General features: G+C 38.3%; 1 protein-coding gene across 1 annotated transcript in view; it reads right to left on the minus strand.

Moving 5' to 3' along the window:
- The window catches only part of AKAP6 (A-kinase anchoring protein 6), a 290,855-nt gene that overhangs the window by 61,697 nt on the left and 203,066 nt on the right, over nucleotides 1–26,092 (minus strand). The window contains exons 9-10 of the mRNA XM_054972742.1: nucleotides 7,046–7,192; nucleotides 2,184–2,408 (exon numbers count right to left, since the gene is read on the minus strand). Of these exons, the coding sequence (XP_054828717.1) occupies nucleotides 2,184–2,408; nucleotides 7,046–7,192 (372 nt within the window). The remainder of the gene's footprint in view (nucleotides 1–2,183; nucleotides 2,409–7,045; nucleotides 7,193–26,092) is intronic.

Raw genomic sequence — 26,092 nt, forward strand, 5'->3', positions numbered from 1 at the left:
GCCCCTTCTTTCAAATGAGACATGGGGAAGCATTGGTTGGGGCTGGAAACAAGCCAGGGAATGGGGAAGGGCAGCAATGTTTTAAGCAAGCTACACCCCGTTCCAGGCAGGCTTTTTCAGTTTGCTGTTGATTCACCTGCCATCCTGTGGGATACTGCAGGATTAGCTGGTTGTTTGTAAAAGAGCCATGCAAGAATTTGGGTTTTTTATCTTGATTGGTGGTTGTGGGAACTCACTTTTTGCCTGCTTTGCAATATCACTATAAAGTGTGTGTGTGTTTAGAAAAAACAGGCCTGGTCTTTGGCTGGTTAAGTCAAAACTAGTTGACAGGAATAGGGCAGGTTGTTCATGACAGGTAGAGATAACTGGCAAACAACCTGAGGCACCAGGCTTTGTGGCTGAATGGGTTGGGATGGAGTGCCCTTGGTGATGGGCAGCATCATTCCAAACCTGGTAGTGGCCTTATGTCACATCAGGGGAGGGGATGAGGCTTGACAACTCTCAGCACATCGCATGTCCAGGCAAAGATGAAAACTGGTGGACTTCCTGGCCAAGTCTGAATCCAGGGTGGATCTGCCCAACAAAGGCAATCGCTGGCAGGCTACCTAGCTCAGCCCACCCTTAAAATATGTTAGCATATTTTAATAAATAATGATGTAGATCAACATTTGCATAACTTAGTTAAACCTATGCTTTTGTCTTGTGTCCTTATTTCATGTGTGTGTGTGTGGGGGGGGGAACCTGGGCAATTTCTATTTTGTCTACACAGGAGAATATATAGCAAGTATATGGGCAAGATTCCATTTAAAGCAATGCCAATTTATATAGAAAATGGCTGTTTCATCAAAAAGAAATATCTTTTTGTATTTAGCTGAGCACTGGCTAAGACATTTAAGAGCAGCTCTGTATATGATGGGAATGCAGGGGAACAAGAAATGTATCATGTGTTCTGTTTCTGTGCTTCTCAGTTACATAGTTTTGGCAAATTATGCAAGCTTTCGTGCTAAAGTGTCATTCCAGATGTGACAGAGGTTCATGGAGATAAGAAAGCCAAGGCACTTCTGCTTCCACCTACTCCATGCCACCACTCTAATCCCCAATATCATTAAAAGATAAGCATTCAACAAAACATCACTAAAACAGAAGCTTCAACAATAAGAAATTTATGTTATGCAACATATGTATCATCCCTCAGAATTTCTTATTTTTGAGAGTACCAAACAACAACAAGACCTTCATTCCAAACAAGTAACAACAACAGCAACAACATTTGATGTATATACTGCCCTTCAGGATGACTTAACACCCACTCAGAGTGGTTTACAAAGTATGCCATTATTATCTCCACAACAAAACACCCTGTGAGATGGGTGGGGCTGAGGGAGCTCCTATAAGCTGTGACTGACCCAAGGTCACCCAGCTGGCTTCAAGTGGAGGAGTGAGAAATCAAACCCGGTTCTCCAGATTAGAGTCCCACACTCTTAACCAGTATACCAAACTGGCTCTCTACACCAAAGTGCACATGTGGTCATGGTTCTTTTAAAAAGACAAGTGGCATAGACCTCAATTATAGACTGTAGAATCAAGGTAAAGTCATTGCTTGCAATCAAAATGAAGGGTTACAACTGCAATTGAATCCATTTCAGCATATTAGTGATTCCTTAAACAAACCTAATCTTATAAGGCATCTCAACAGCGCTCAGAATCAGAGATGCTCAGAACTTTGCAAAATCTTGACATTCTAACTTCAACTTCTTTGAAATACCTATTTTTGCTGTGCTGAGCTTTTCATTTAATTGTCTGAAAGATTTGCTTGCAAGCAGTTCTGCATCTGCAGACTTGTAGAATTTGTCATGGTGGCCAGGTAACTGCTGCTCACGCATGCCTGATGACCATGACCCTGCTCCATCATGAGAGGTCTTTTAAAAGCAGCTAGCTTAAGTTGTATGTATTGATTTAAGGAATTTAAATATCATGTTGAAATAATCTGATCCGTGCAGTTTTATGTACAGAAAAATTTATACTTATCTACTATTAAAAAAACTTTTTTGTACAAATATATAAAAAGTATACATGCACAAGAATATATATGCAAAGGATAGGGGACTAACACACATACCATATATTTTATTTTACTCTAAGGAGCAACTCTTGGATCAATGCTGTGGGCTTTTTTTTATTACCTTAAAGTATTGCAGTTGTTTCTCGGCGTTCATTGTTCCTTCACTTTCTTGCCTCAGACAGGAATTGAAGATAAAAAGCTCAGTATCTCTCAGCCACCCTTTCAGCTCTTTGATCCTGACCTCCAGCTGCCTTACCAGGCTGCCGCTTTCAGGTGAGAGCAGGTCACGTGGACCTAACCCACTGTGCCCTACCATTGTGTCTTGGATCTTCTCTCCTAGGGTTTTCTAATGCAACAGAGAAAGAAACCATAGATTAGTCTTATGCTCCAAAGAATGTGCATTGGATAGCTGACCAACAGTACCTTTATCTAGATAGTAACAACATTAGTCATTTTAATTCCTTATTTAGGTAGTTTATAATGCAAACCTATGCAGAGTTATTCCAGTCAAAGCCCACTGATTTCAACCTTATGTAGAATAGTACTGCTGGTACCTTGTTTCAGGTTGACTACTATTAAGAACTAATTTTCGTACAACCACTTGGTAAGCAATTATGTCAGATCCCACACAAATAATCAAAGTATTCTGAAATGAAAAGGGATAGTTTTGTCTGTTTTGGTAAGAACAGTACATTTCAAGTGGTAAAATGGTCATTTGTATCCCCTCTTACATTCTTATTGATGACAAAAGGTCTATTGACAGTGTCAAAAGCAGGTTCTTTTGTTCATTTAACACGTAAACAAGATGAATAAAACCATATAGAATTATAATTGGTTTAATGGATAATAACCTGAGTTTACTAGAATTATAGAATGTTAGGGCAAAAGGATGAAAATAAAAGGTTATGTTAAAATTAATATATTTAGTAATTGCATTTAAAAATAAATTTAATATATTTATTGTAATTATATTTTTAAAATTAATGTGAATTTATTTATTTGAAAGATACATAAAAGTTGAAAATATATATATTTGCAAAGATGTCCTTGGTGTATTTACGTATTTGTTTATAGGCTTAGAACTGAGATAACTGCTGTAAGACAGTAGCAATAAAGTAATGCAATGGCTTGTTATCAAGGGTAGTAGTCCAGGTATGTGACTGGATTCACAGTCAGACATACTTTGGGGGACTCAGCTTAAAAATCACTTGTTTGCTTTATGCTGCAATTAAGTACTGTGAGGAGGAAGAAGAAGCTTCCGATTTCTCTCCCATTCCTCTTTTACCCTTTTTCTCTGGCACCACACATCCTTCTAGGGCATGTGGAGCGAGGGAAAAGGAGTGACAAGCCACTCCTCTGCCTTTTCCATTGGAGAAAGCAGAGAGACAGCTGGAAGCTTCTCCCCCCCCCCCTTGCAGCAATGAGCAAATGAGTACTTTTTAAGGTAAGTATGTTTGACTGAGAATTTGGTTGCGTCCCTGAGACCTGATGCATGTCAAGTGTATTGTGTAATTTGGCCCTTAGATGGTAGTTCTCAGGTGTCCTCTCCCAGTACTCTGCAACCACAGATCCTCTGGTGTATGGATGAGTTGAAATAGTTGAATTGAAAGACTAGCCAATTACAGGTTAACTAGCATTCAGCTAGTGCCCAAACTAACCAAGCATGAGTTTTTAAAGACTTCAATATGGCAACCAGAGAGGAAATATTTGCTTCCAATACACCAGCAAAGTGGAGTACCAGCAACTTTTATTGGCTGTCATTAGCTAGGCTGCATCGCTCAAAGGTTTAGTCATAATCTTTTCATTGTAATTAATCTACCACCTACCATGCAGTTAAGAAGGTGGGATTTTAAAGGCATAGGCTTGTTTTTGCCTTCGGAGGCAGAGGGTGAGACCAGGAACTGGTACCATATCTGATAAAGCTGGTGAAAGCTAATTGACAGAAGCTGGGTCCTTCATGGGCTTCATTAAACAATGAATGTTTAAAGGAAGGCAAGCTTAGGGTTAGCCCCATTTGAGCCAGTGGACAATTGTGGACTAAATGGTTTGAGAATTACAGTCTAATAATAAGCTCTGAAACGCACACTGAATTAAATCAGCAGATATTCAGCTGTTCTAAAGCCTTCCACAAATAGTGTGTTTGAGAGATCATAATAGAAAAAGCAACAATATTCTTGGCGACACTCTTCTATTTTGATGGATTAAATATTGATAATTTGAAGGCTCTCGGTGGAATCCAGCTTTAGCTATTGTTTTTATGCTGTAACAAAAGTAGCAGCAGGAGGTGAAATCAATGCCCTTGGAGGGTAGGGTCACAAAAAAGAATTTATTGCCACTTTTTTTTGTTCTGGAACAGTTTGCAATCATAAATTCTTCATAAACAGAATACTTCAGAGAATGGTCCGTCTTCATAAATATACGACAGAGGACATCAATTTCATTTAATTCACAATTTGTGTCAGCACAGCAGATGCCAATGCCTGCCTTGATAGGGTTGTTTAATATGCAATTGAGACAGAGTAATATTCAGCACAGGGGACAAAATTTCACAGATTAAACTGTACGCACCACTGACATTTCATTCTAATGTATTTCCATTCCACACTGTTCACCTTAGATGAAAGTAATATTAAAAACCATATCTCTCTATTTTACCATTGTTAGAAGTTAAAACCCTTGTCTTTAATTTTTTTCATGCCAATTAAAATGTAATCATGCCAATTAAAACAGTATGCCTAGTGCTGTTGGTTTCTGCTAAGATTCTTTTTATTAAACTAAACAAAACTCAATCAAAACCTGCTTATTATACATGAAATTTCATATAAGAGAAAACAGCAACTTTTTTGTAGATGCAGATATGAATATGAAAATGTGATATATGCTTTCATCTTAAGCTTAACATATGAAAAGGCCTTTAAAATTCATTTTAAATGACAGGGTACTGTTTTATTTATATTTTTGAATTTGATTATATTAATAAAGAAAACTTGATTAGTTTCTCATCTGACTGATCATATACCCGGCCAAGAGTAACCAGAAGTTTAGCATTGTGTTTGAATTAAGTTGATCAAACACTCAGGCAGGGATCCAAAGAAACACAGCTTGTTCTGCATGCCCCAGGAACTTGGAGATTTAGTTTTTCAGGCAGCAACTCGTCATGTCTAATGGAAAATCTCCCTTCTAATGGAGAGAGCTTTCTTTGGCAGACTGTGGGCCAAGCTACACATGACGAATGACACTTGAACGGCAAGTGTATTTCTCCCTGTTCACTTGCCCTCCACTTGCCGTTGAAGTGTCATTCGTCATGTGTAGCTTGGCCCTGTGATGCCATGTGGGAGGGGCCTGCTATGTAGACAAAGAAGTAAGCAAAAATCACAACTAGGTACCTCTACGTCCTTAGATATCCCTAAAGAAGATCTTTGGATCTTGGCCTCAGTCTTCTTCCCTAAAAGGTGATCAGTGCTGCCAAAGATGACAGCATCAGTCATCCATTTAGCACTGCAAATATGCTGGTCTTTGACATGGTGTTGGATCTGCACAGAGCCTCAAGTTTGAGCAGCAGGACATGTACACAATTCTTTTGAGTATACTCATAGAGAACGTACATGTATGAGACTGCTTCTGTGAATACACAGTTTCTTTTTAAAAAGCTATATAGATGTGCTTAATTGTTTAGAAAAACAGGCATAAAAGAGTAATTTATTACTTATCAGTTGTAACATATAATATGGAAAACCTTTACAGTATATTGCCTGTATGAATATTCAGGGATCAACAACATTACAGCAAAACTAAAATGATATCTATGCTTAAAGATTTCTTAGTAGTTTGGTAAAAACTGTGCATATACCTGGATAAGCAGAAAGTGTTGATTTTTTTAAAGTCACATTTTTATTCTGTAAAACAATTATCTTGGAGAAAAAATAGGTTTAAAAATCTAGGGAACTGTAAATCCTTTTTGATACGTTTCTTTGCATTGCTTAAAAAACTGTTTCCAATCCATTCCCTCCCCATGTGTGTAATTAGGCCCCATATGTATGTCTGTGAATGCAGTTTTCTGCATGGGCTAGGGAAAGATGGAAATAGAGACAGGATTGCTTTATTGTTTTTTTAAGACTACATTGAAATGGCAAGCAAAATAACATACAACCACTATTACAGATACTACTCATGCCTGATTTATTATTTAAACTTATCCTATCCTTGATTTTGAGTGAAAGCAATTAAGGAAAGAAGAGAGCACATATATTTTCCTGTTCTTACGTGTCTTAGAACAATCAACAGTAGTATTTCCTGCATCCTGCCATTATTGGTGTCTGGGTAATAGAATCACTATATTATATCTTTTGCTAGATTTTTGCATCTTACTGTTTGGCTGAGACCAAACCCATGACAGCGTGAAATGAATGATATGAAACTTTTATTTTGCTTTTGTCAAATATAAGCTGAATAGAGGCACATGAAATATAACCTGCAGCATCCTCAGATTCAGAAGAACTTCAGATTGGTACAAAATTTGCATATTGGTTTTTGAGCCATCAGTATAACCTGAATGATACAGTGAGTGACATCCCCACTTTTCATCTTAAGAGTATAGTAAATAGTTAAAGAGTAGATGTCTCTAACATGTACATTCAGAATAAATTCTATTACCATTCACTCAAGCATGACAGTCAGTGTATATCAGATATACTGTATTATATTTGACTTGGTGCATACCCATAATACACAGCATATTTTACTTACTTTTTCTGTATTAAACTAAAATTATTAAAGTCAGACAAGAGACAAGCAGGGAATAGGAAAAAAAACAGACAAGGAAAATACTACAGGGTGGGGTTTTTTTTTGGTAATAGCATGAGTGGCTTGTTTGAAATGTATGTAGTGAATTGAAAGAAACACATATTTGGGCTTCAAATTAGAAATCAGACAGACAGCATACTTCAAGACACAATCCACAAACAGTAATAAAAATGCAAATACCCCAAGCAGTTCCCATTTTTCATTAATTGAATCCACTTTTTCAAGAAGATCGTTGGGTAATGAAACATTACTTCTCTTTAATGCTTCAACTTTACTCAGCAGTTCCATCTTTTTGGGATGTCTGATCGACATTTCAACACTGTACCTCTAAAATTTAAAAAAAAGAAAATCGTTTTTCAGTTAAATTTAATCTTAAAAGATCACCTTTCATGTTAATATTATATATTTATGTATCTCCTAAGTTATTTTTAACATGTAACTAACAAAGTGCTCATCATTATGATAGACATCTGGTTGTGGTGGTGAGGGTGGAAAGAATGGAGAGTGTGCTCTACTACAACATAGTCCCCCCAGTATAACATTATTTCTTCATAGGACAGAATGCAACTATTTAATTATAACAGATATATAAAATAGTGCGAGAACCGATACTGTAATCTTGAACACAATAACAGCCTTCTAAATCCACCAATTTAAATGGATGTAGAAGGGTGTAACTGTTTAGGATTGACCTGTAATTTCCCCCTGCTAGAGATGGTCATGAACTGGAAAAAACTGAACCATGTGGTTCGTGGTTCGTCAAACTTCACGAACCACAAACTTTCATGAACCTGCCCCTCAGGGCTGGCGTGCCCATTGAGGCCAGGTAGGAGGTGGCCTCAGGGCACGGGGTGGCGGAGGGGGTGGCGGAGGAGGTGTGGGGTGCAGGAGCGAGCACCACAGAGCTGCAGCCTCCTAGCCCTCCCACCACCACTGCCGCCGCCAGCACACGCCCCTGGCTGGGCGCAGCAGCCGCAGGCAGGCATCTGTGGTGGTGGAGGTCAACCGAGCGGGAGAGCTGGGAGGCCACCCACCCGCCGTCCCAGCTGCCTGCGGCAACAATTGGGTCAGCAGCGCACGCACGCCAGTAATGATGTCACATGTGCTGTCATCACGCAGGCTGGTGCATGTGTGTATGCACGCGTGGGCACCCAGCCCACCAGCCTGCTGCGGGTGCCAAAAACTCTGGCGCCGCTGCTGCCACCCCTGGTTTGCAAACAGGTTTGTTTGGTTCATGAAAACATCACATCCAGGTCATAATATCATCACTTCTAGGACAGCAGAAGGTCACTTCTGGGCCAGCAGAAGTTCGCTTCTGGGTCAGCAGAACATCTGCAGGAAGTCCATCCCCTGTTGCCTAGGAAACTGATTGTTTGGCACCACGCTGTCTGCAGTGATGCACCAAAAAGTGAACCAAACGAACCAGCCTAAAAGTTCATAGCGGTTCATCAGAAATAGGATCTGACGAACCGTGGTTCACGAACCACAAACCGGCCTGGTTCGTGCTTACTTTTGGTTCGTATTTCAGTTCATTCCCATCTCTACCCCCTGCTCCCAGTAACCTTGGTTTCTTTGAGAAAGGTTTTGCCATTGTTTAAAAATCTTCCTAAGTGCCAGCTGTTTATTTGACCTGGATAGATACAAACTTCAGGAGCACTGAAGGACATTGACCCATATGTCAAATCACAATCTGCCCTTGATAGATTCTTCTGTTTGAAAAGTAGCCATGACACAAGTCCAAAACCTCCATGGGCATGGTTTTTTTGCATTCTTCCCTTTGTTCTAGAGAATTTAACAGGAGCAATTGATAACCATGCCATCTGTAAAGCCTTGTCATGGGTTCTACGGTGTGGTCATGATAGAACATGACAAAGTTGAAATCCAGGAGCAGGTTGTTATATAGTATTTATATGTATGTTCACACTGAGTTCCACTGCAAACAGGCCTGGGGCCTTCAGGTCCCTGCTATGATAGAAGCTATGCCTCCCAGATTCAGGGATAGAAGCAGGTATTCTCCCCATGCAACATTGTTCTCAAGTTCAACACTTTGTCTTCCCAAAGAAATGAGTGGCAGGTATTCGTTATCTTAGGCTTTCACTCTTTCTCTTCCACTCTATTATACACACAATTGCCTTCTTCCTGTATTTTTTAAAAAAAGGTTTGAAGAAACAGTGCCAAAACGTACCTTGATTTCGAACCTTATATGAAGCACAATTATCCAAAAAGCGTTTAAAAGGTCTACATAAATCATGCATAGCTATTAGCAAATTGCATGCTAAACATTAAGCTTCCTTTTCCTGAAAGTCAAGGTAGAAACTACTCCTGCTGCTATTGTAGGGCAAAAAAATTAAAATCAGGAATAACTATAACAAACTCAGAGTACAGCAAAAAATGTTTAAAACATGTGTGCTTTTTCCAGATCTATGAACATGTATTCTGACAAAACAAAACACAACAAAAATACAATTGGACAGTACTTACAGAAAATAAGAAAGGTGTGAAATCACTGTTTCAGCTAATAGATCCTCAACATTTGCATGAATATGTTTGCATATTGTTAGTTTCATATTTTAATCTTTCATTTGCACTGCACATGAACATCATTTATATTTTGCCAACTTCAAATATTAGTCATTTGTGGATCACAGAGCAAAATGTTTTAAATGAGGTGATTTAAAGCATATCTTATTATTAATGAACACTGATCAGGTGTTGGTGTATCCAAAATAAGCATGAATATGCATGGCAAGCCACAAAAGGATTGTCTAGATTTATAACAAAAAGCTTGTCTTTCAATACACGAAGTGAAACTTGAAGCTGCAGTTTCTAAAAAAATGTGCATTAACAAGAGGCAATCAGGTTTGGAATTGCGGAACTGGATCATACAGCGGATAACCATTTTCTTTGGCTAAAATTGCCAACAAGTATGCTTGTTGGCTCCATATGATTGCCTTTTTCAGCTGGAAAGGATGACTAGAGATTACAATCTGCTTTATGTAATCTGATTTCTATTTAAAGATGATATAGCTGAAAAGGATTTACATAATTATTTCTGTAAGTATGCATAATATCAAGGGAAATCCAGAGTCCATTTCAGCTGTGCACTGAAATCCAGTTGGCCTTATATATTTCCTTTTGCCAAGTGGATTAGTAGATGAAGGGAGTCCTCTAGCTGTCTGACACTGCTGCGGACTTGGGTACTTAATGTCATTGTTGCCTGTAATAGTCTGGGTCTGCTGCTATTGGCTGGAAAAGATTTTGGAGATGCTCTCAAGTCATAGATGATCAATAATTAAACAAAACAGGCAGTATTTGCTTCTTTGCAATAGCATTCTACTTCTCATGAAGACCTTAATATTTGTCATTCAATTTTGGTGCTAAATAAACTGATTTTGCTATGCAGCATAGCACACAGGTTCGTGACAGATACTATAAAAGATGATTACATTAAAGAATATATAAGTAGGCTTTCTATATATGCTTTCTATCTTCCTCACTGTATAACCGAGTGTATAAACAGCATCATGAAAGATGGTGATTGATAGAAAATGCATTATACAGTGGCAGGAAAAGCAGAAAAAATCTGTTTAATTGCCAGATGTAGTGGTTATGGGAAGAACAGTCAGTATTGTTTTGAGATATAGAAATTAAAGTGAAGTTATTTATTTCGATGTGAGAAAAGTGCTTACTGCACTGCTGAGCTGAGGTTCTGATAGCACTACATGGTACTGCTAATGCTTTTTTTTTTACCCATCAAACACCTCCACTCTCAGGCAAAATTAGCTAACCAGCTCTATCAGTACTGCACAACCCTAGTCTAGTAGGGTTTCTTTATCCTGTGGTGAGAAGATAATTTAATCTTCATATTCATTCTACCCTCAGCATTAAGTGAGCAAAGCAACTCCATTGTGACAGACTGCAAATGTTATGATATAGATTACTGTTCAATAACCAAAAATGAGATTAAGAAATTTAAAAGTCATAGCATTTCTACTCCCTTCTCCCTTCTCATTCCTTCCTACAATAGCTGTAGTAAATAAAATGATTAATATTTCATTTTCTGCTGTACCTGTCTTTCATTAAAAATTCTTACAATAATTTGTTTGCAGTGTTTTTTATGTGCTTATGTGCAAGTAGATAGTTTATATTTTGAAGCTATGCAACAGAAAAAGGTTGCAATATTATTTAAGCTAAGAGATGTTGTCTCTTCCCTTCTGTGCCTGCCTTTTCATCCCATAAAATATTTTTGTGATTTAAAAAACACTTTGATTTATTTAATGATGTCATATGATTCATATCTTTTTTAAAAAGTTTTTTAAGTCATCTCCCAGAAAATTATCACATACATTTAGAACAGGCCATCTTGAGAAACTTGTGATGAATGTTTCCTTAAGTTTTCTGTTTTTTTCTTCAAAATACTCTCTCTGTTTATATGTGTGTGTGGATGTGTGTGTGTGAAAAATCACACCCCAAAATTCTATCCAAATAGGGACTGGAACAATGCCTTGAAACAGCATTAATTGTCTCCATGGAAACCAGAAGAATAAGCCATTTTGAAACTGGCCTAGAAGGCGCTCATTGAGCAACTAAAGCATTTTTTCTGTCTCCTTTAGTGTTAAGGAACAAGATGCCTAGTCACTGAGAGGTCAAAGAAAGAAATCATCATGAAAGGTTTGTAGATGTCAGTGATGTGGTAAATAATAATAATAAACTACTTTACAAAACCTGTACACATTTCATAACACAGTAAGACCTTATTGCATAATCTTTCTGAAAGAGAAACATCACAAAAGACGATAGGAGCTCGGATACATATTCTCTCCCTGCAACGAAATGTTAGGGCAATATTATGCGGCCCTTGCTCCTAAAGCTCCCTGGGAATTCTGTTGTTGTAATAAAACTTCAGAAGAAGAAGAAAAAAGGCTCCATGATGGAATTCAAAATAATGCTCTAAAAGCACACAGAGAGATTAAGACATCCATTGTAAGACTTTTGTATGGTGCTTCTGTTGGTTATAGTGAAAAGAGACTAGACATACTGAACACACTGTAAAGCTGCAACTATGAAATCCAGAAGAGTTAAACCAATGAAAATTTCTCTGTTATTAGAAGTAGATATGATTTTCAGTATTGCTCTGTTTTTTTGACGTTTTTCAAAATATGTTTATACTTATTTTAATGACACTACAATACTCACTAAGTTCTGGCAGTTAGTACCATGTCTATCGGTTACTTCAATCATGCTGTGGAAGTTTTTTTTTAAAAAAAGATTCTTTGCTGCAGGAAAATAATTGCCATACATAAATACAGATGTGTCCCAGACACATGTGTCATTTGCAAAGCAAATGCAAATGCTCATTATTTGTAACCCTGTCCCGTGACTATGCTCTCCAAGTATGTTCATTAAACCTATACATTAAAACAAACAGATGCATATAACCTGTTATTTTGTCTGTCATCTGAGTACATATACACTCATCTTGTGCTTTCCGGCTAGTGTTTGTACTCTTCATGCCTAGGCTTCATGGTGGCCCCTTAGAAAGCCCATGCCTAATGCCATTCATTGATGAACAAAGACTCTTTTTATTCCAAAGTCCAGGGTCCAAAGCTCAGCTGTATACATGCAGAGTGAAGGAATCTGCTCGAGGCCAGACTGCCCTTCACAACAGCTCTTAGACATCCACCTTTTTCGTAATACCAAAGCGAGACATTTTACAAACAGTCCAGGAGCCTGGTTATATTTCATACACAGTCAATGCAACCCAAATCTCTGGACAGTGTTCAGGCCCTTGGATGAGTGTTTTGTCTAGACAAATAGCAGCCTTTATTTCTTGCTAACTTGCATTCTCCTACTATCAATTTATAGCAAATAATTGCACAGGGAAATTATAAAGACTCCTACAGTTGTCCTTGTAAATTAATAATAGGCTTTCTTGATTGGGAAAAATTTGCTGCTGAGCCTTGGAATTTTTTTTTAAAAAAGTGCTATGTCATTTAAAATTGCTAGAACTCACACAGCAAATTACATCTGAGGCCAAGAATTCGTTTTCTTCTTCTATCTTATTCCATTCGCATGATCTAGAAATCACATTACATTGGCCATGTATTGTTAATTGGACATGGATTGCATTATTTTTAATATAAATCAAACTACAAATATTAAAATGAATTGCAAATCCTCTAATAGAAGATCATAAAACAATCTTTTAAAAAGTATCTCTCATTAATAATTTAATTCCAATTATATCACTCTGAAAACTCAAGAAGACCAGTAACTTGTTCGTATTAAGTCTCTTTTGAGAGCAAATGAAAAAAACCACAGCTTTATTTATACACAAATCCCAAAGATGAATGCTTTAGAAACTGCAAAACAACAACAACAACAAGAAAGATTTTGTTGCAAGCGTTTCAGGTACAGAATGTAAAATATATAAAGGGTACCTGGCCCTTCCTGTTTTTCATTTTAGTTTTCTCTAGTTATGCCACTGGCATAATTCTATTGAAGAGAAGCTTTAATAAATTTGTTGACTCTTTTTTCTTCATAATAAAATAGAACATTTATACCAGTTGCTCTGCTTTTGTGAAGGAAGGTGATCCAAACCCATTTAAATCCAACTGTAACTGTAATATCTTTTTTGCCCTTTAATGAGTTTATATTAAATATTTAATACTGTTTAGGGCATATCCAGTACCACCAAAAACAGTTATATTCCCAGCAGTCCCACTGTTTCAGGCAGAAGGCTTGATTGATCCTCCTAGCCTGAATTGAGTAGAATGAAAAGAAGCAGTTGGAAAATAGCTGCAATCATTTAATGCAGATGACCTCTGACAGGCTCACAGCTCTTCTATCTGAACAGAAATTTGCATGGGGTCTCTGTGCAGAGGAACAATGTAACCTAAATGGTAGACAATCTTTATTCTAATGAAGTGGGTGTCAAGGTCAATGTAAAACTGCAATGATAAATGGTGCACCACTAGGCAAGAGAAGTTGCATAGGCATTGTACTGCTTTCACATTAATTGAAGGCTGAAAATGCATGGAGTGAAAGCACAAGACTCTTCTCACCATCATGTGTTAATGCAAAAAAACCTTGTTTTCTTTAGCATTCTGTACCACTGATATGAATCTTATAGCAACAACCACAGACACACAAATACAACGGATTTAGCCAATAGCTGAGGGAGGGAAAGCTTAAAATAGGAGTTTTTATTACATTGCTTTATTTCTGGACTAACAACTTCAACAGTCCACTTCAAGTGCCAAAAGAATAACAAGTCTCCAGATACCTAATGTAATTCCCATGATCCTTTTGCTATTTAGGAGATCTGTCTTTAATTAGTTCCAAACAAGCAACCCTTTAGAGAACTCTTCATTAGAAACCGTTCCTTCTGAAATAACTTTACAACAACCTCTAGTCGTACTCCAATATTATTATTTCCTCAGTTCTAAGTTTCCTTGTTAGTATACAGTTAACATCTCCAGGTGTCTTTTGTCCTGAATAAGAATTAGACCAGTGAAACTGGGTTTTGTAATGCAAAGAGTTGTATGCCTGGGGTAAGGACTAAACTACAATCTGTTATTGTGGCTTTGTCAAAATGGCAATACATCTATAATTATGGCACTTCATCAGTCAATCAATTTATTTGTAGAAAGCAGTACATTTTGTCCCTTAAAAATGCAGAAGACAGTAAGCTGCTTTTTAAAATCCTGAATAGCTTAAGCCTGTTAACGGTATATTGTTAGATAATATACTCATTAGCATCCATGGATTTCTGCATCACCCATTAAAACAGGAAATGCCGTTACACCATGAGATTTATAACATCACAACTTGTAGTTTTTTCACATACTGTGTGTCCTATAATGTACTTTGAAAAAAAATTGTATGGTGTTTCTTTCACATATGCTCCAGTTGTAATGTCTTATTCACACAATGCTCTCCAACATTTCAAACGGAATAGGTCAGATTTTTAAAAGATGTTGCATGAAACAGATATGTGCAATGCATTACTGAAGGTCTAGGGAGGCATAGGGAGTTCTCAACATATGACAGCAATTACTCATTTAAGTAGCTCAAATGAGGTCAATAGAAATCCCCTCTGCGTGCCAGTGAGATATGCTGGTCATAAATTCTGAACAGTTCTCTGTTTTCATCAACTTAAGTTCTCTTGTTCTAAAATATTTTAAAAATATCATTAGAGTGAGTGCCTGCCACAAAGCAAAACATTTGTGTTCCTTTCAGCACTTTGCATTTGTATAGTATGCGAGTATTGAAACATCGCTACAACAATCCTTACAACAACCTTGTAAGGTATGCAAATACGATTATTTCTATATGGGTTGAAATAATGGCTTGCCCAGGAAAGCTTCTATGTGAGCTGGTATTTAAAGCAGGTGCTTCTAAACACTGACACTAAAATAGATCAGTAGGTTTGTTTAGCATATGTGTGGTATAATAAAGATTCAATCTAGGATTTATTTGCTCACAAGTAAATCCTGTTAGCTTTAATAGTTCTTTTCCCTGAGTATTTTTAATTTCAGCCATACTACTCAGTGCCTCGAATTTGTTCCTATGTGAAATAGTGTTTCCATAGAATCTGTGTTCAAGATATTGCAATCAAGAGAATACACTCCCTTTTTTTTTTTTTAAAAAAGCATATTGTATAGAAAAATGTTACTGATGAAACTATTTAAAAAACTGTACAGCTTCATCTGTGTGTGATTTGTCAGGTCTGAAGCTTTGACGTGCCCAAGGGGCAGACCCCAGCGGGGAGTAGGCTGCAGAGCTAAATAGCTGTGAAAGAAGTCTTAATGTAGGATGGAATTCAAACTAACCTTGACATGACCTCAGGAAAAATATGCAAAAAGTAAAATGAATGCACTCTGCAAGATACATCCTAATTTTGTGGCCAGGCTGGTTGGTTTCACAAACATAACCGAGACTTTAAAAGCAAAATAAAATACCAGGCGAGGAGGAAACACAGGAATTCAGAGAAAAAACTTAAGCAGGCATGATGTGTTACTGTGGAGGCATGTGAGCAATTTGGAAGCAATCCAAATAAAAACCAACACTGAACAATATTGTTGTCAGGCTGTCTATTCAGGAAAATTGTTTTTTTAGGTTGAATATAAATGACACAAAGCCAAGATTACATCATTGAGTTACAAAGTCTGTTGTGGCTTTTAGCTAAAAAAGCCCCACAGATCTACTGGCTGATGGTAGTTATTCAGCAACAAGGTTTGAACGTTTTGTCCAACTTTATCATTATAAATACAGATCAGGGTTTTTTAACAAAAAAGATCTCACTCGAATCTACATCCGTGCTTTATTCTGGAAGCTGGCCACTTGATATAAATAACACAACTTCTGTTGCTACATTACAATCCTATGCAGTTACTTCAATCTAAGCCCACTGATTTCAATCGGCTTAGACTGGAGTAACTTTGTACAGGACAGCAATATTCAGATCTAATAGCATCTTAAAGACCAACTAGATTTCCAGGATATGAGCTTTTGAGAGTCAAAGCTCCCTTCTCCAGGTACATGGGAGCTTTGACTCTCAAAAGTGCATACACTGGAAATTTAGTTTAAAGTGATACTGGACCCGAACCTTCTTCTACTGCAGACCAACATGGCTACTCACCTGAAACTATTTGCAGAGGATTTATAAGTCTGCACTAAGCTTGGTATGCTTTTGCCTGTATTTTTCCCTGGTTCAATAAGGCAGGAATAGCTAAACTTTGGTTATTTGTCTAGATATATGCAAATTTTGATTGCCAATTTATTTTGAAATTCAGAGTGACAATCTGTGTTATTCTGCACAATTAGCAACTAATTTTACTAGAACACATAGCTAAAAAGCCACAGTTTGATTTTCTAGAGTCAGGATTAGTACCAGCTACTTCAGCCACTTAAAACATTTCAAAGCAAGCCTATGGGGATGTAGTGGTGTGGAGGAAACCACTATGAATATAGGAAATAGCAGGAAGAAGCATTATAACTGTGGATCTGCTGGTTCAAAGGTTACTCCCTCTATGCAGTTGTGCCTAATAGAAAGGGTTATCAGCTAATACTTTCATTCTACTGCTCCACCATGAGATTAAATTTAACGGTAAAGATTGTGCCTCCACAAATGGCAGAAACATAAGGAATTTAACACATGAAATTTAAGGGGGTGTGTTGTTAATATTGTGAATGCAAACTCCACATTGGCCAGACTTCTCATTGCCCATAACAAATCTCTCTTCTGTATTCTTTTCTATATTACAAACAATTGCAAGCTCACTAAAACAGCACAATAGAAGAAGTGCACGAAACGCATGCAAATAATTTCAGCCCCATACAGGAAAATGTTCTCAATCAGATTTTGTATTAAGAGTCCACAAATCTTTGTGTTTTCTATTAATTCAGAGGAAATATTACTACCAAACAATATTACCACTATTTTTCACTCATTACAGAGGCAGGTTTTGCATGTTTCAAGTACATGCACAAAATTCCATACGCCTTATTCAAATTGCCTGCATACATTTGCATGCCTTATGCAATTTATGTATAGTTGCTTATCAAGAAAGAAAGGGATATCCTTAAATGACAAATACAATCAATAAAATGTATATGTAACCATTCTGATCCTCATCCCTGATTCATTTGAGTACTAAATGTTTAGTCTTCTCTCAAATCATGATTATAGCAACAAGTCACTGTACTTACAATTTTCCTGATTCTTTTTGCCAGAATACTATATTCTAAAATAATGTTTTTTCAGTCTAAATTATGGCTGGTACACAGTAATGTTAGTGGTTGAAGTATTTCGCTTTAAACCAATCAGAACTTTTTTTTACAGTTATAAGTAGTATTAACACCCTTTTGTAAATAATAAGACTAAAAGTGCCAAAATGCATGGAATAACTATAGACTTTTAAATTTAATCCAGATGTTTGTCTTTCAGTTGCATTCACTTTTTCAGATACATGAAACATCTGAGAAATAAATATATACATATACATTTCATTAGTGGATTTTAACTAGAGTTGGGCACGAACAACAACAACAAAAAACGAACCAAAAACCATGAACTGGCACGGAACTGGGGCCAGTTACGACCCAGTTCGTGGTTCGTGGTTAATGGGGTTTAAATACCCCTTTCTGGCCGCTTGGCAGTGGTAGGGAAAGGGGCGTTTAACAGTTTAAAGGGCCCTTTCCTGCCTTGCAAGCAGGAAAGGATATCCTTTTAAACTATCAGCTGGCAGGTGGCAGGGGGAACTCCCACTGACTGCCCAAACCCGAGCCTCCCCACCCCCACTCCCCCACCCACCACCCCCAACCCCACATTTACCTTAAAGAGGCCTGCGACATCCTCCTCCACCTCCTCCTGTGAGGGGTGGCAAGGCCATTTTAGCCCACCCCTGCGCAGGCCTGCAGAGGGATGGAGGAGGCTGAGAATGGCCTTGCTGCCCTTCAAATGGCTGGGACACGCCGCAGCCATTTGAGGGGCAGCAAGGCCATTTTCGGCCTCCTCTGCCCCTCTGTGGGCCTGTGCAGGGGTGGAGGAGGCCAAACATGGCCTTGCCACCCCTCACAGCGGGAGGGGGAGGACACCGTGGGCCTCCTTAAGGTAAGTGTGGGGTTGGGTCTGGGGGTGGGGGAGTAGAGGGTAGGGGGGCTGGGATTTGGGCAGTTTAAAAGGACTTGCCGGCGGCAGGTCCCTTTAAACTATCAGCTGGCAGGCGGCAGGGGGTGTTCCCCCCTGCCGCCTGCCAGCTGATAGTTTAAAGGGACTTCCCCTTCAAAGTCAAAGGGGCAGTTTAAATGTCCATTTGGCCATTTAAACTGCCCCTGTAATACGACCTAACAAACCAGTATAAAGTTCGTGGAAGTTCCATGAAAAGAGCATCCATGAACCCTGGTTCGCGAACCACGAACCAGCCTGTTTCGTGGGGTTTTTTGGGTCGTAATTAGGTTTGTGCCCATCTCTAATTTTAACCACCAAATTGGAAGTTTTGCTAAATTGTAGTACGCAAATAATGGTTTAAGTAAAAGGGAAATTCAATATGATGCAAATTTGCCACCTGTTTTTGGGGTGCCTGTGGTTTACTTTCAAGAGCTGCAGTACCTATTGCTGTATCCTGTCAGTCTATCAGAACTGAACATAGAGTTCTAATATTTGTTGGTAGGAGACAGTGGATTCCCTCGTACTAGTTCTGGGAGCCAATCACAGTATCTCTCCCACTTAAGTGAAAATTAATGTAATCTGGAGCCCCAAGAGCAAGCTCATTACTGTTTTGGAAACATTAATAACAAATTAAACAAAAGCAGGCAAACTGAGAGTGTCATAAATATGTGCTGATTTAAGGAATGGATTGTCCAAGGGTTAGTCTTGGGGCAAAAGGCAAGCATATCTATTACAGAACCCAAGTATAGGCACAATTAAGTTATTCTCTTCATGCCAATTTGAAATCAAGGTAAAATAAGGTTTAGACGCTGACAAGGACTTGTGGGGCGGGGGTCCCATTTTCCTGTCCCGTATCATGTCTTCTCTCTCTTCTCTGACCGCTGCATAGCCTCTCCCATTTTCCTTCTCTCCTCACCCACCCTTGTCTGTCCCCCATCTTCAGCTTTCCCTCCTTCTCCCTCCCCTGGCAGTTGTGATGACAGCTAAGCCAGGGCCAGTTGCAGGGTGGGGAACACTTTCCCCTGTACCCCTTCCCCACACTATTTCATCCTTCCCTACTCCTGGCAAACCCCATATGCTCACCTTTGCCTACTTCTTTCTCTCCTTCGCTAAAAAAATTATCTTTTTATCTGCACCTCATTTTCATCTATATTTATTATTTATTTATTTCATTTATTATTTATTTACTTCTTCATAATGGAGACCCAAAGCAGCTTACATCATTTCCTTGCCTCTCAAATATCCTCACAACAACCCAAAGAGGTGGGTTAGGCTGAGAGTGTTTGACTAACCCAAGGTCACCTAGTGAGCTACCATAGCAGAGAGAACCTTAGCCTCTCAGATCCTACTCTGAAACTCTAACCGCTACACTGTACTGGATTTTGTGGCGGTGGGGCTATTGTTGAGCAGTAGCAACCAGCCAGGCCTGGGTGATGTGGTATCAAGTCATCTGGTGGTTGCTTTTGGGCCTGGCCCTAATGTGTCCTCTTGTCATGAGTCAGCTAGGGCTCAGCAATAGCAAGAACTCCTTGGTCAAATCCACATTCACCCATTACCCACATGTTTATCGGATATCTTCCGTTTGCCTCCAATCTGCGATTTTTTCCTCTTCATTCACATTCCTGCTTCCAATCCGTCTTTCTCGCACGTCCCTCCGGTCACACGGCCGCTCAAAAACCGCTTTTTTGGGGCGGGACCTTTTTTCCCCACCCATTTTTTAATTTTTTTTGAGCACACTTTTCCATTATTTCGATCTTGCCTTATAAAGAAACATCATTGAAGATAATGATGCCTCTCTTTCCCCCGCTGACAGCACTGATGGCTCTCTCCCGTTTCTTTTTTGGAAATTTGGAAGCATGTGGGAAGCTTTCGTGGGCATTTCCTATGCAGGACAGTTCAGTGCCTGAATTTTACTGAAGTTTCATTTCCTTGGAGTGTCATTATTTCGATATTTCGTAATTTTGATATTACAGTAATATAAAATAAAAAAAATAAAAAACAGTTAAAAAGGAAGTTTCGTGAGTCCATTCTGAGGATGGATTCACCCCAAAATGATTTTTCAAACTACCAGATTTGATTCAGAAACAGCATAATCAATAAATCCAATGCTATGAAGTCAAAAACAGCCTTTTGCAGACTACGGAGCACTTGCAAGTTGAATCAGCCAATAGGAACTCTCGGAACGGCCGGAGAGACAGGAAGGGGGGTGGTTTTTTAAAAAAACCACGTAAATTGCGCATTGGCCCATTCACGGCCACCGTGAAACTCCCGTTGAAAACCTGTGACCACATATTCGGGAGAAATGCGAATGAAATGCGTCTGTTTAATGAGGTAATGTGACCAGCACTTGGGATTGCGTGGGGAATGCGGGGAACAGCGACTTAGAATGAGTAATGTGGATTTGCCCCTTGAGAGAAGAGTAGCCCCATATAGCCAGTCCTGAGTTAACAGAAGCTAACCAGCAGTAAAATGACCTGCAGGCTTGTCAGGATTCACAACCAATAGCTGATGCAGAGTCACCCAGACCTTCCAGCCCTGATTCAGCAGGTGAAACTCAGTTGGCCATTCCTAGCTCTCCAGTATCACCTTCACCCTCACAGCGCCACAGGTGGAGGCTGAGAACAGAGCTACATGTGAGACAGAAAAGTGCATACCTCCTGGCCCAAAGCCAGTTGCTTAGTGATGAAAGAGATGGGTAGTTGCAGATTCCTCCTGAGCAGCTGGCTGCAAGCATGGCTGTTAGGCATGTCACTATAAAACCATCCAAGAGAGGCTGTTAGGCATGGATGCAACTCATAGGATAGCTGATAAGCTACTGAATCTGCCTTGCCTGACTTCTGAAACCATGACTTTGGACTGAACGATCATGTTTGCCTGAACTCTGGAACCCTGACCTTGAACTGAACAATACTGACTTGCATGATGCTGAGAACCTGCAAACCAGTACACCTCCCTCAAAGGTCCAAATAGCCTTTGAAAGGGCCCTGCCCCAGTACACCTCCCTCAAAGGTCCAAATAGCCTTTGAAAGGGCCCTGCCCCCTAGCAACAGCCACTGAGGGCATCTAGTTAAAGCTACAGGTGTTCTTATTGTTATTTTGGTTTCCTTTATGTCCCAATGTTTGATTTTTTTTCATTTTTTAGATTTCACAGTTTTCTGCACATCTGGGGATTTTTCAGGTGTGTAAGAAGATCTGTCTTGTCTGTTCATGGCTCCAGTCTCTCAATTTAAGTATCCTCAGCTCAGGGACACTTGGCTATTAGTATATAAGATGATAACTATGGCAGAAAGAAATCCAGGCACCACCAGAAAAGCATAAAGTTTTCACAAATGACAAACTGGGAGAAGGACTTCATAAACCAGATTAGTTAATCAAGTAACTACCTTATCTACTAAGAATGTAGTTAGTGAGCAGCAACATTGATTTCAACAAGTTAGAAATCCTATCATTGGAATTTGGACCTGTACCTTCTGAATCTGATAATTTCTGTGATACTTTAATACAAAAAGTCAAGATTTCAGCATGCCATGCCAGTTTAACACAAAAGATCAAATAACAGTTGATAAGATTTGTGACTTCATGCTACATCAATGGCATTTGAATGTCTGTGTAGTGTAGTTGCACCTGATTACTTTGTTTTATGATTTTGATATGTGTTTTTGGTGCATATTTCAGACATATAAAGGAAGAGAAATACATCTATAGAACAATATGGAAACGAAAACTGCTATCAGTGAATCGTATGAAATATTTGTTGAGTTCACAAAATTGACACAGAGCATAATCCAACGACAGTAAATCATTGAAGAGGCACACTGATTCCAATTCATAGCAATTTAAGGATACTAAAGTGATTATTTTGACTGAATTGTAAAAATATGAGAATGGATAAATCCTTTAAAACATTTTCATTGCAGTTATTTACTGTGTTTATTCTAACCTAACAACAAGGATCTTTTAGGCAATTATACTAGAAGGAAAACAACAGCATGCTCAGCTTTCAAACATTTTATTCCAAGTAACAATCTAAATTTTAATTATTTGAGATGCTTTTAGTCAGGGTTATAGTATAAGGCAATATGGCATACATTTAAAAATGAGAGCAAGATATAAATATTTCAAGAGAGTCTACAGTACTTTATACATTAATCGGCCACAATGGTAGAACAGTGACCCTATTAAATGTAATTTTTCAGGCCAATGGTGATTGGCATTAGATACTGACATTTGAAAAATTGCCATTATATTGATTTTGTTCTTTGCATTTTAAATAACCTCCTGGAGAAAGTGACACTGACAGAAGTTAGCTGTCATGTGGTAAAGCAATTAAGCACTTAAGAAAAAAGCCAGAATATTTAAACCATGCAATAATCTTTAAGGATATTACATCTGCATTAAGTTTTGTACCCCTTCACTCAACAAGCAGATAAATTCCATTAACAGAAACACATGCCTAAAAAATGCCACAGAGCCTGGAGTTAACATTGCAAATTCCATAATGTCACACCCACAAAAAAAAAATTCCAGTGAGCAACATACAATTGAATAAATATTGTTGTATTATGAAAGTTTTAAGACCTGAGCCAAACTGTATATACATACACAAAACAGTGTGGTAGGCCACCTGGTGGTCAAACAACCTAGTTAAAGTAGAAAGAAACACAAGTAAATAATTGTTCAGAGTCGATAAATTAAAAATATAAAAAATTATGTATAAAAATAAAACTATAATGGGTAGCATACATAAAAGAACCATGAGTTACTGAAGAAGGCAACAAAGTCTTGATAGGGCAACTTGTTCTGCTAAATTACTTATGCAGGAAGTCAGATTTAATGGAGAAATGATATAGTACAGCCAAGAATTCCTTAATTAGTATTATTTTTTTGCATGTGCAGTGAGGTGGATGATGCATAAATAAAATACATTTAAAGATACTGGAATTTTTTTAAAAACCTGGAACAACTCCCCAAAGGTGCAACACCCCTCCCCAAACCCCAATAGCTTGACACATATCTTCATGAAAAGAAGGTATGATGTAAGAATGGAGACTCTGACTATATCAGTGACATTTAAATTTTGTAATAGATGGGTCAGTCTATATCAGTAACATATACATTTTGTAATAGACCCAATAGCAGAAAGAAGGAAAAAACATGGAAGGGAAGGCTGCAATGCCTTATGCTTACATACCTTGGTCATGCGGAGAAAAGGGAAGGAATCAAAACTCCAGTTGAACATCTGCTTCAAAATCCTTGTCGTTGCGCAAGAAACTTAAGTTCTTTGAATTGTGAAGAGGTGCTAGTTGGTTTGGGGAACAGCTCATGGGAAGGACATTGGCTCCTGATCCCTTTACTGGCTAAATTTCCTCTTCAGCACAACTATCATCTTTTACATTTAGTAACCACCATTCTGAGTTCTAAATGAGTTAATAGCATGGAGACCTAAAAATTAACAAAACCACATCTCTTTCTGGCAAGGTGGAGATCACTGAACTGGTAGTAGTGAAGGATCTCAAGCTATGCTGTTGGGAGCTGCTCAGATGTTACATAGTTTTGAATTTTGGATTAAACTATTATTGATGTATAATTGTAGAATATTTATCCTGGAATGATTCCTCAGTGAGAATTACTGTGGGCCACCAATCCATATATTCAAATATCCTTTGAAGGAAGAGTGGGATCAGTCATTCTTTCATGAGTGATTGGTAATATTATCCAACTCATTTTATACCTTGTTTCAGAAATAATCAATTCATTCCAATTTGTGCTCCTACTAGTTAGGCAAGAAAGAGTTAGTTAGGCAGGAAAGAGTCATTATGATGTCCAAGATGTGTCTGTAGTTTGAAAGAGAGAAATCTCATGTGTCTTGTTTAGCATCATGCATTAGTAGCAGTGTTCTGAGGTGAAATGAGTGCTCATATTGTGGGCTTAGGAGAAGGCTTTTCAGCTGTGTCTGCCCACTAGAAATATGGATGTGTCGGTCTCTACCTAATGGCGAAATTAATAAATGGTTTGGTACAGACTGAAATGGTTATACATCAGCTTCATTTAAATGAAAATATTTCTCAAACCGTTGTAGAAAACTCATTTCAGAATAATTTTGGAAATCATTTTATGAAACAACTTCTTTTAGGAGATGAATAGAAGTCAGCCAAAAGATTTACAGCAGTTAGGGAGGGTAAAACATCTCCTCTTCCCCATGAAATTTAGGTTGCCAGTTCAGTTAACTGTTTTTATTTATCAGTTAAAACATTTATATTCCACCTTTCTTTGTAGCTTAACAAAAGTTAATACTACTAGTAATAACTTTTTTGACAGTGCAATATTTGCAAGGCGCAAAACTATATTGGTCAAAGTATATCTTCCAAATTGAAACTGATAGAATGGATGTTTTAATATAAATTAACTTTCCCCCAAATATGTATTTTACTAGTGAGAAAATCCAACTTGCCTAGATTGCTGTTATTCTTCAAAAGAAGTTCATAGGTAAGATTCAATGTGATATGCTGAATTAGAGTTCATTAACAATTTCAAGACAATATGTCCATCAAGACCTGGATTTCTAACTCACTGTAGGTGCTAACAGCTCACATATCCCACCCTTACAGATGCTTTTTTGTTCTCCTATCTCATTTCATCCAATTTACGGCAATCCCAGCAAGGGGATTCAAGGCAACTGAGAAGCAGAAGTGGTTTGCCATTGCCTTCCTCTACATTCTTCCTTGGTGATCCCCCATCTAAGTACCAACACTGCTTAGCTTCTGAGACGTGAAGAGACAGGGCTATTCCATACCACCTTCCCCTCCATCCTATATTAGACTTGTGCATTCTGCTTTGCTGTTGTTAGTCAGGAGCATCTCACATTCACTCTGTATAAATGAATGAACACATTGATTGGATCTTGTTTTAAACAAGGGTTGCCAGGCCAGTGGGAGTTTGGCAACCAGTGGGAAGCTGGGGTGGAGACAAGGGGGAAGTGCATGTCTGCCATCAGCAATGTTACTGACATTGCTATGTCACTTCCAGCTACAACCCAGAAGTATCAAAGGATAGTTCTATAAATCACTAGAAAACGTATGGCTCTAGAGGTACCCTTGTACTTGGAAGTAATATAGCAATGTCAGCATCATCACTGTTTTTTTATTGTCAGCAGGAGTACTGGCAAGCCTATTTCACACTGACCTCTCTTTATAATATTTCCCCCTTCAAGTGTTGTATACATATATCTGATCTTAAGACATGAGCTCTAACTCAAGGAAGCATATGTTCCTTTCCGCAGTTGTATGAATATAAGTCAGAGGTTCTGTATCTTGCCTTCTGCAAATGAAATACATCAATGCAATAGTTTATGCAGTTATTTGTATCCTTAGCAGATTTCTTGGTCTTCAAATTAAGTCACTCAAGCTAGTGTGTATAAAGTATGCAGCAAAACATGCCCCCATGGGCACCTTGTTCTACCACGGGGACCTAAGCTGCTAGACCCTAATGAGAAGTCCACGTCTGCAGTTTTTTTCCACCAACAGAAATAATAAGCTGATTTTGCAGCTACAACC

This window comes from Eublepharis macularius, chromosome 2 (assembly GCF_028583425.1).
Source record: "Eublepharis macularius isolate TG4126 chromosome 2, MPM_Emac_v1.0, whole genome shotgun sequence".
NCBI classification, from domain to species: Eukaryota; Metazoa; Chordata; class Lepidosauria; order Squamata; family Eublepharidae; genus Eublepharis; species Eublepharis macularius.